Genomic DNA, 10,738 nt, shown 5'->3' with positions numbered 1-10,738 from the left:
TCTCGCCGAGGTAAAAAGGCGGCGCTCTCATTTAAGCTTCAGCTGGCATCACGTCAGGGAAGCTATCTAAGCATCACAAATCAGCCCAAATGGTGTGGTTATGACAAAATATTAGCAAACTGTATCACTGCTGGGAGGACTGCGGCATCTCTGCTGGTTCGTGATGATGATGATGATGTTTTAATGGGATGTGCCATTCACCGTGCTGGGTTTTTTTTTTTTTTTTCGTGGGGATTCAGTGCGATGCTGTTTAATTCCCCACTAATGAACATAATGCCACAAAATCTGTGAATGGTGTAATCAGAGGATCATTTCATTCATAAATGCATTCAGAGCCAACAGATCGACTCACAGAACTCATCACAGAAGAGGAGGAATGGGTCTGGAGCTTCCACAGGGCTCATATTTTCAGTCTGCTGTGTAAAGAAATGTATATATCTACAGCAGAGGAAGCTCCAGGGTGACAAAGTGAGGGAAAGTATAGAACGAGGTCATGTTTTAGGAAGTGTAACAGGAATAAAAACACTTGAAAAAGTAGAGCATGTGCACTTATTTCATAAACTCGGAACATGAGAAAGAGTTAAGCAGATTTTTGCTACATTTTGTTCCTTTTCCAGATTTTTATCTTAGCTGTGCAGATGTTTCACAAACCCTGCATCTAATTATTAGTCTAATTAGATAAATAAAATAAAGCAGGTTAAATAAAAGCGTGATGGAGGGTGTGTAATGCCACTGGCTCTTTACAGATCTGATCTCTTATTTGTACTTTTTGCGTGTGTTTGTCTCATAATGTGTAACTTATTTGCATTTGTTGGGTATGTGAAGCACTTTGGAGTCGCATTACACTGCATGACAGATGCTGCACTAATAAAGTTTGATTGAAACTGTGATTGAATTACTTGTAAAGCGGTGGGTAGGACTCTGAAGAGCATAGGGTTATAAATCATCATCATTATGCTGGGGAAGGCCCCCCCGGAGCACCGCGGACCCCACCTTGGGACCCGAGTAATGATCTGCTCTGATTTATTCCCAGCCCTGGCGCGTCCATGGCAGACAGGTGGCGCTGGTTCGCCGGTGTTGATGGGTCGGCCAGTCGGGAGGAACAGAAGTTTGTTATGTGCTGTGTTTTTACGCAGGCGCAGATCACGCTGTTTGTCCAGTTCTCGCTGCTTGACTTTTACCTGTGAGGTAGACTAGTTTCGCTTCGCCGGTGGGAATAATCAGCAGCGACCGCCGCCGGGTCAAGTCCGGTCCAGAGGTGGTGAGACTTTCCTCCTCCCCCCCTCGGCCCCTTGTGACTCAGGGGTCCCCACTGCGGAGCGTCGGACGGGATTTCTCCGGGATTTTAGAGTCGGTGCGCAACAGCGAGCGAAGCAGGAGGCAGGTGCACGGGAGAGGACAGGACAGGAGGAGGAAGAGGAGGAGGGCTGCTTGTATTTCCGCGACTCCTGCCGTTCACATAGGGCTAGATGATTGGAAATCAACTGGTTGGCTGCTCGGTGGTCGATCTGTGGTAGTTTCATTAGTATGCGGCTGGAGTCCCCCCCTGCTGCCGACATCCAGCCCGAGGACTGATCGGCAGCCCTGAAGTCTCCTCCGTGCCTGCTGAGTGACTCCTCGCCCCGGGGAGGAGGTGGAGGTGGTGAAGGAGGCAGCAGTGACAGGACCCCGGCTGCAGTGACTGTTGTGCGGAGCAGTTTTCACGGACGCGGCGCGGACCTCCTCTCATCGTGGATCAAGAAGATGATGGGCTTTCTGCGCCGGACGTTCAGCCGCCGCTCCCTGAGCCGCTTCCAGCAGAGGGAGAGGGATGAGCGGGACGGTAAAGGAGGAGGAGGGGGAGCAGGAGGGGTATCCGGGAACCCCCTGCTCCTGGCCCACCAGCAGCAGGTCGTCCACGCGCCCGCCGTGGTCACCGGGGGATCATCGGTTCACATCCCGGCCGCCGGGACGGCGAGGACCACCATCACCTGTCGGGTCCTGCTGTTGGACGGCTCGGATGTCAATGTGGAATTGCCCGTGAGTGGCTCAAGTGGCAAGGCACATCGGTTGTGTATTCCCCCCACCTCCTCTGTCGTGTCTTTGTGGATCTTCCTGGGGGTCCAAGCAAAAAAAAAAAAGAAAGAAACGCGAGGCAGCTTTCCTGTCCTGAAAATTAATGAGCCTGGAGTCAGAGCCGTTTGCAGGTCCAACGCCAGCCTCTTAAACGATCAGAGCACAGTAGTAGTTAGAGGACGTGTAAAACTGAGTACTTATTACAGCCTTTTACCACTCTGTTTGTCTAAAAGGCATGCAGGACAAATTAGGACCCGGGCAATTAGTCTTGCTGATTAATCCATGAGGGGGAGAGCAAGATTTTTTTTTATATATCTCCCCTCAGTTTAATTAACTGCCCAAATAAACGTGAAGACACTTTAATTTCTTTTCTGGCTCCTGGTGACTTCTATTGGATTTAGACTTCACAGGGGTCAAGGAAATGAGAAGCTCTGAGACCTCATGTTGGAATGTGGGGTATTGTTTTTGGCACTTTTAACTACACAATACAAAAAACATGACCACAGAATAACATTGTCGTTAGTCGTGCCCTCGGTTCAAACTGAAAACAGTGTGCTCTGCACTTCTTTGGATTTTGGCACAAACCCTTTTACCAAAGTTTCAGTGCTTGTAGTGTGTGTGCGTATCTGTGAGCACGTCTCTTCTTGTACAGTGAGTGGTTGCAGCTCCAGATGGTGTTATGATCATCCGATTCATCGCATTGCTTCCCCATTCTGACTGTTGGGAACTAACTCAGACCTGAAGCTGCCCCCTCCTGTTTGCTCTTTTGCACGTCTTCCTTTCACTTTCTTTTCTCTCTATTTGCTTGTATCTGATCTTCCTCAAGCAATCTCCGCTTTCCCCCACCTCCCCTCCCCTGTGCCATTCTCCCTCCTAATCTCCCTTTACACTCCCTCTTCTGCCTGCTCCCTTGCTCATCATTTTACTCTTTCACACTCTGCCTCCTCACTCTTCTCCTGTTCTTTCCCTCCTGTGCATCCTCCACCTCCTTCTGTCTCTCTCCATCCATCACCTTCTTCTCCTTTCTCTCTATTCCCCGACTCCCTGATCTGATTTACCACTGTGGGGACTCTGTGTCACAGACGAGTGCTACGAGCTGTGCGAGGGGGTAGGTGGGATGATGAGCGAGCGTGTGGGCCCTTGTGTGCGTAAGTGGCTTCTCATAAGATGTTTTCATTTCCAAGGTTGCGTGTGTCAGCGAAGCTGTTGCGTGCGTGCGTCACCTCCGAAACGCTCGGCCTTTGCATTGTGGCGTGGAGAGCCTTTCTCTCGTCCTGCAGCGAGATTACAGCTCCAACACAAAGCCGCCACTTCTGCCAAGGCATTACAGTTGAAAATGACACATGGCTCGACGAGCTGCCGGCTTAGTCACAGGTGTGTTGGAACAAGTTTGTTCATGTGCTCTTGTTGTTCCTACAAGTGCACTGAACGGGGCTGAAATTCAACTAATAAGGCCTTTCAGTGTGTCACCTGAAACTGAGTGTAGGCCCTAGTGATGGGTCGTTCGCGAACGAAATGGCTCTTAGAGCCGACTCTTTGAAGTGAACGACGCGAGCCGGCTCCTTATTGGGAGCCATGAGGTTTTTTTTTTTCTTTCTCTCGCCCTTTTTTCCGCTAAACTCCGCACGCGTGGCCTGTACTTTGCGCTGGGCAGAGGGGGGAGGGGCGTTACACTCACAGTAGCACAGGAACAGAGCCAGAGAGAAAGAGAGCGAGGGACAACAACTTCACATTAGAAAGGTATAGTAATCATCCACTATTTTCAGTTGCAGATGATAAAGGATTCAGAAATCATGCAGGCCCATATGACAGAGAATATGCATCGTCTTTTTTGTTTTAATATTTTAATTTATATTTAATTGTGTTGTGGTTTGCAGTGTTTTGTGTTGTTTCACGTTAAATTTGTTTAAAAGGAAAAAGCTGAAAATTTAAATAGTTAAAAATTTAAAATGTAAATAGTTGTTTTTTGTATTATATGATTTATTTATTACATTTTATGTGGAGTGAATAAATAAAGTATATTTATGGTGGCCCTTAGAGACAAAGCACGTACAAACTCCAAAACACGTACAAACTCCAAAACACGTACAAACTCCTAAGCATGTACAGACTTCAAAACGCGTAAAAACTCCAAAACACGTAAAAACTCCAAAACACGTAAAAACTCAGAAGCACGTACAAACTCAGAATCACGTACAAAAGACAACAGAAGTGCTCCAGGATGCTGGGCGCAGTGTTGAGCTTTTGTTACCTAGTGGCTACACAAGCCAGGAAGTATCAACAACCGGATTTGGTGTGTGGTAGTAACAGGTAAATGAACTTTTTTTTTTTTTTAATTATTTGAATAAATATGAGTGCTTGTCTATAAATACACAAACAATACACACATGCTTTCAATTGTGTAATTTAAGTGATCTGGGTAGCTCTGTTTTGAAGTTCAGTAAACGTTAGAAATGTGTTTTGGAGTTTGTACGTGCTTTTTGGAGTTTGTATATGCTTTAGAGCAGTGGTTCCCAAACTTTTTTTGCTGGGCCCCCCTTGTTTTACAAGAAAAATGTTCGCGCTCCCCCCTCGCGCGCACGCGCACACACACGCACACATCCTCCAACCACACACACCCATATTTTGCTCCATTGCGGTTTATTTCACACCTCAAACATTTAGTAAACAATTAAGCAAATAATTACAAGTAATCTGCAATAAATTACAGGTAGTAAGAAAATAAACTACTAACTCTTTTACGCTATGTCCACACCTACATGGGTATTTTTGAAAACATTACAGAGTTCATCATGCAATGTCAAAGGTATGTGCCTTTTTTCACGTCACGCTGTGTGCACGTTATTGTTTACATGAGATGAATTGCAGAATGACAGGTAGAGACGAAATACTGTTAATCTGACTATCTGCAGGTTTTACACGCTTACATATACATGCAGTTACTGTCCCTCCATTTACAAAGGCAGAGGCGTCACGGTGTAATTATTTTACATGTAGTTGTTTTTTTCTGTGTAATAATATTCAACATTGCATCAATACATTTTTCAAAAAATCCCTCTGCAAAATGGGTTCAAAAACATAAACAACTGTTGGATGCTGTTTGTCCGTGATTTGAACCGGGGAACAAATCGTGGCAGGATCAGCCTGATGTTATTTGTATCCCGCTGTAACTTTACTGTATAAAGAGCTAGCATCTCCAAAATGTCAGGAGTAGTTAGTCATTACAAGTGTTTGTGAACTACAAATCAAGAATGTGGGATACTGTTTGTCCGTGATTTAAACAGCCCAGCGCTGCTCCCAACGAAGGGAAAACCAATCCTGCAAGGAGACCTACCTCAGCACTTGTACAGGTGAAACCAAAGGGAAGATATGCTTCACCATATTTTCTAGTCTTTGGCTTAGAATGAAGTTGGTTTGGAAACATATTCAGCCATGCTTCATCTCCTGCTTTGCCTTTGTGTGGGCGCCCGTGCTAGCAGTGTCCAAGCGTTGTTTTGTTTTTTTTTCCCTTTTCATGCCGCGCCCCCCCTGCAATGGCTCTGCGCCCCCCCTAGGGGGCGGGCCCCACACTTTGGGAACGTCTGCTTTAGAGTTTGTACGTGCTTTGTCTCTAGGGGCCATATATAAACATATATAAATAAAACCCCTTTTTTTAACATTAGTAATTCCTTTTCTGCATAATTTTATATTATTGCTAATGATTAAATAATTAAAGCAACAAAACAACCTGAAGAGCCGGTTCGGAGCCGAAAGAGCCGGCTCTTTTTAGTGAGCCGAGCCGAAAGAGCCGGATCTCTAAAAAGAGCCGGAAATCCCATCACTAGTAGGCCCGGAGACAACAGGAAGAACGAGCTGTTCACCTCGCTGCGCGTGACTCTGTGAGGCGCGTGATTGCGCGTCCTCTTGATGGAGGTCACAATCAGCCCCTGTAAACGACGCACGCTGCAGAGAGAATGGGCAGGAGCGATTTCTTTCTGTCCCCAATCCTTTAATACCACTGATTTCCTCACTCATTCATACACCCACCAGGAAGTTTAGGCTGGTTATCAGGATCCAAAGTACAAGGCTGTCATCTTCCTACTCACCCACTGTGTTTTATGTGGGTCAGACCAGGGTTAGGTCTTCATCAGTGGATGCTCGTAAAATGTTCTGATAAATTTAACGGCAAACGGCTGCAGTTTGTGCTTAAGTGCACCGACTCTTTGTCTTGGTTGTGTGTTTATAGGAAAGGCCTCAATAAGGGCCTTTCCCTGTGGGGCTTGTCCTTCTCATTTTGACCTGGACACACACACACACACACATACACTTACACGTCCAGTAAAAGTCATTTCTCCTCCCAGTGTGATCACCAGGCCTCTTTCTAATTCACTTTTAAGCTTGTGCTAACAGGTTGACGCCCCCAACTCAATTTTAAAAGCTCAATCCATCCACCGTGGAAGATCCACTCACCACGACAGGAGAGATAGTGTAAGAAATAACTAATTTCTCCTCCTGTGTTCTACTTTTGCTTTTCCCAGAGCAAGTCCAAAGGCCAGGACCTTTTCGACCAGATCATGTATCACATAGATTTGATTGAGACAGACTACTTTGGATTGCAGTTCATGGACATGGATCAAGTTTCAGTGAGTAACAAGCTCTCACATCCATCAATGTGGAAAGCAAGCTGATGAAAATCATTCTCACCTCTCTATTCTTTCTGTCGCTCTCTCTCTTAGCACTGGTTGGATATGTCCAAGCTTATAAAGAAGCAGATCCGAGGTAAGCTCAGGTCGCCTTGGGCTGTTTTTCTAATTAGGATTATTTGCATGTGTGTAGGAAAATGTGCAGTGCACTGTATGCGCATGTGGTAGCAGGTGAGTGGGGAGCAGGTGGAACATTATCAAATGTTGACACAGTGATTACTATGTGCATTAGGAGCCGTAGCCTTGTTTGCTCACTGGCTTGTAACAGGGGGCCGAATGGTTCACGGGAGGTGGGGAGATGGATGTTGTACTTGTCGGCCGGTCGTTTATTCACAGGGTGGTAGGTCTGTAGCCTGAAAGTAACTCTGATCAATGTGGAAGCGAAGCAGGGAAGAAGTATGAAAGTAGGTTAAAGTAAATTGGGAGATGAAACGATTTCCGACCTCGTGGCAGTGATGGATGCAGCAGATGAAAAGTCGACGAGACTAAACGTATGAAATAAATTCTGAGAAGATTTTATTTGATTGAATTATTCTCCGGCCTCGGCTCTTTCTGTCACACTCGCATATCTTTTAATCTTTCTCTCAGACGGTCCGCCGTACAAGCTGTTCTTCAGGGTGAAGTTTTACTCTTCAGAGCCAAACAACCTGCGTGAGGAATTTACAAGGTAAAAATACACACACACACACACGGTTTTCTCTTGAGCCTGGTGTAAAGGTCCAAAGGGGACGTGGGGCTAATTACTTTGCTGCTATGGGCAGATTTAAATCAAGGACAGAGACTTGTTAAAACAAATTATGTGTCAGACATGAGGAGCGCCTTTGATACATCAATTGATTTATGTTGTCTTCAGGCGAGAGTCTCACTTGTTTGTTTTGCGGTTTTGTTCGCCAACAGGTATCTGTTTGTGTTGCAGCTTCGACAAGACATTCTGTCTGACAAGTAAGTTTCATCGTCACAGTTTATGCACACAAATAATTCCAAATAAACCCAGGACGCACACACACACACACACATGCATGACATATTAAGTACACCTCGTTAGTGTCAGGTTGGGATCCCCATGGCACGGATTCAACAAGGCCCTGGAAACATTCCTCAGAGATTTTTGCTCCATATTGACATGATGGCATCACACATTCTGCAGATTTGATATAAAGCTCCTGTTCCACCACATCTCAAAGGTGCTCTGTTGGATTGAGATCTGATGACTGGTAATCTTTGTGACATGGTGTGTGATCCTGGTGGAACCAGAGGATGAGTACAGTGTCGTCAAAAAATGATGGATACGGTCAATGAGAATGAACCATTAATACAAAGCAGGATGGATCCATAATTTCATGTTGTTCACGCCAAATTCTGACCCAACCATCGGTCCGAACCTCGCAGCAGACTCATCGGACCAGGCCACACTTTTTGTGGGAGCCTGAAAAGGATTATAACCTCAGTTTTCTGATCTTAAGGGACAGAAATCACATCTGGTGAAGTCTTCTGTTGCTGTAGGCCATCTGCTTCAAGGTTCGATGTGTTGTGCATTCAGAGATGCTCTTCTGCATATCCTCTTAGTTATTGCAGTTACTGTTGCCTTCTAGTCAGCTCAAACTAGTCTCACCATTCTCCTCTGCTCTGAAAGTCACTGAAGTCACATTTCTTCCCCATTCTGATGCTCAGTTTGAACTTCAGCAGGTCTTTTGTCATACATCCCTAAGTGCGCTGAGTTGCTGCCATGTGATTACTTGCAAGCAGTTTAACAGGTTTACCTACTAAGGTATTGTTTTCTTTACACAGGAACAGCTGAATATTTTGTGAATATTTTCTTTATTGTAGAGAAGGTGAGAAAAACTGTTGCCACTCCTTTTTCGGTTAGCTCGGCTCATTGTTAAGTCACAAGTCATTTGTAGGCACTTCCTCTTCATTTATGAGGACACCCGGCTCTCATCAGCAGCATTAAAACTGGAGTAAACACACTCACCTGTAGCGGCACGCACACAGGTCACCTACACTGGAGCTTGGGAGACTTGTGCACAGTGGCATCTGCTTCTGAGTCACAAACACAGACCTGCCTGCACAAACACACACTTCAGACAGTGTGTTCCCCATCTCCCTCCTCCTGCCTCTATCTGGGCCATGGATCCCTGGAGTCCAGCTCTATTATATAGCTCAAGATCAAGAACAGCAGAGGGCTGCTTATTTTAGCAAAAGGGTTGCGCCTCTCCTCCTTGACATGTTCACACACACACACAGCGTAGGGCATTCATCCACTTTTATGTCTCTCTGACACATGATAACGAGTAGACATCGCACCATGGGCAGGGCAGTGGTTTTGATTTCATGCAGTGTGTCACTCGCACTAAAAACCGCTCACCATCAGCATCTCTCTCTCTCTCTCCAGATTGAAATGTCCGTATGATGTGGCTGTAGAGCTTGCGGCATTTTGTTTACAAAGTAAGTAGACTTTGGAAACTCACTCTCAGTGTTTATTTATACTCTTAAGCAGAGATTTATGTTCTCCAAGAACCTCATCAGTTATTCCTCATAGTGTTAACAGTTTTCCAAACCCTGGTGTAACCTGTTAGATTGATTTGGACTGAGTGCAAAGCCATTAATATCCATTTATTTCACTGTGATAGGAAAACTGCTATTTATTTGTGGCATAATGCACTTGTGTTTACTTTGACATACATGATATGCATCAGCAGAAACCCTGAGAACAGTACTACACTAAGCTCCGAATGATTTTAATAATAATAATGATGATGGATTGCATTTATATAGCGCTTTTCGAAACCCTCAAAGCGCTTTACAATTCCACTATTCATTCACTCTCACATTCACACACTGGTGGAGGCAAGCTACAGTCGTAGCCACAGCTGCCCTGGGGCAGACTGACAGAGGCAAGGCTGCCAAATCGCACCATCGGAGCCTCTGGCCAACACCAGTAGGCGGTAGGTGAAGTGTCTTGCCCAAGACGCAACAACCAAGACAGACAGAGCTGGTGATCGAACCGGCTTCCAAACCCCCTGAACCACAACCATGGTTCAGTGTGAGATTTTGTGGCTTCTCACATTAAATAAGTCCCTCCAGATGCCTGTCCTTTCACCTCAAATGCCAAAGCTTTTTTACAGAAGCTAATAACCTCAAAGATTTCCTGCTACACCTACACAAGGGCAAAGAGTGGTTGGAGCAGTTTGACCAAAATTACTGCGACTGTGTGCGACAAACTTGTGATTTTATTGCTTTTCAAACGGTCGCTTCAAAGACGGGGCTTAATCTATGACCACTCGTAGTCAGTCGCTGTCTTCAAAGCGACTGTGGTGCGTCTGGAGGACAATTAAACTGCAATAAGATGAAGTCACTCTGCTAAATTCAGTATATTCGATTACATACAGTCATTTTGTGATAATGTATTGAAACAAAAATGGCAAAAGTCAATTTGCTGCAATCTGTTGTCGTCTAGTTCCACAAAAATTCACATTAAGTCCAACGGGAAACCTCAAGGATGTGAAACAGGCGTCCCTCTGCCAATAGTGACGTCCCTTTATTAAAAAGAAACTGAGCTCATCAGCTCAGAGTGACTCAGATTGATTGCAGCATGTTTGTAATCTGGCTTTTTATAAATTAGACGGCTGTTACTTAATTAGGAATCGGCCTTAGTCAGACTGCAGTTGTTTGGAGACAGATTGCCTCCCACCTGTGCAGTCACCCTGCAATCTAAAGTGGTCTCCACACCTTCATGCAATCGATTACTGATAAGCCAAAAAAAATTTAAAAAAATCAGTGCGGTTACCAGGCAACCACTATTTTTTTTTTCTCATCACAATGAGGTTACCGTCCCAATTTTACACTCATGGGAGCCAGCCATTAAGTAAAATCAGTTAATATTAGTGTTGATGAGCGCTCTCAAAAAAGACTAATCAGCAAACTGTGGAGTAATGTTTATGGAGTAATCCACAGTGTAACAGCACCACAGGCATACCAGGGTCATTTTAGGTAAGAATATT

At 45.1% G+C, this 10,738-nt stretch overlaps 1 protein-coding gene across 4 annotated transcripts in view; it reads left to right on the top strand.

Moving 5' to 3' along the window:
• The first annotated feature begins 1,085 nt into the window (after positions 1-1,085).
• The window catches only part of epb41l4b (erythrocyte membrane protein band 4.1 like 4B), a 28,137-nt gene continuing 18,484 nt past the window's right edge, over positions 1,086-10,738 (top strand). Inside the window, exons 1-6 of one of the 4 annotated variants that reach the window (XM_085177144.1) lie at positions 1,086-2,019; positions 6,573-6,677; positions 6,771-6,813; positions 7,326-7,404; positions 7,635-7,679; positions 9,130-9,182. In XM_085177144.1, coding sequence (XP_085033270.1) covers positions 1,744-2,019; positions 6,573-6,677; positions 6,771-6,813; positions 7,326-7,404; positions 7,635-7,679; positions 9,130-9,182 — 601 coding nt within the window. In that variant the 5' untranslated portion in view covers positions 1,086-1,743. The other 3 variants (XM_085177145.1, XM_085177146.1, XM_085177147.1) reach the window with 3 other exon arrangements.

Source organism: Neolamprologus multifasciatus, chromosome 11 (genome assembly GCF_963576455.1).
Source record: "Neolamprologus multifasciatus chromosome 11, fNeoMul1.2, whole genome shotgun sequence".
Classification (NCBI taxonomy): domain Eukaryota; kingdom Metazoa; phylum Chordata; class Actinopteri; order Cichliformes; family Cichlidae; genus Neolamprologus; species Neolamprologus multifasciatus.
The sequence above is the reverse complement of the archived record's forward strand: the minus strand, read 5'-3'. Positions and strand labels throughout refer to the sequence as shown.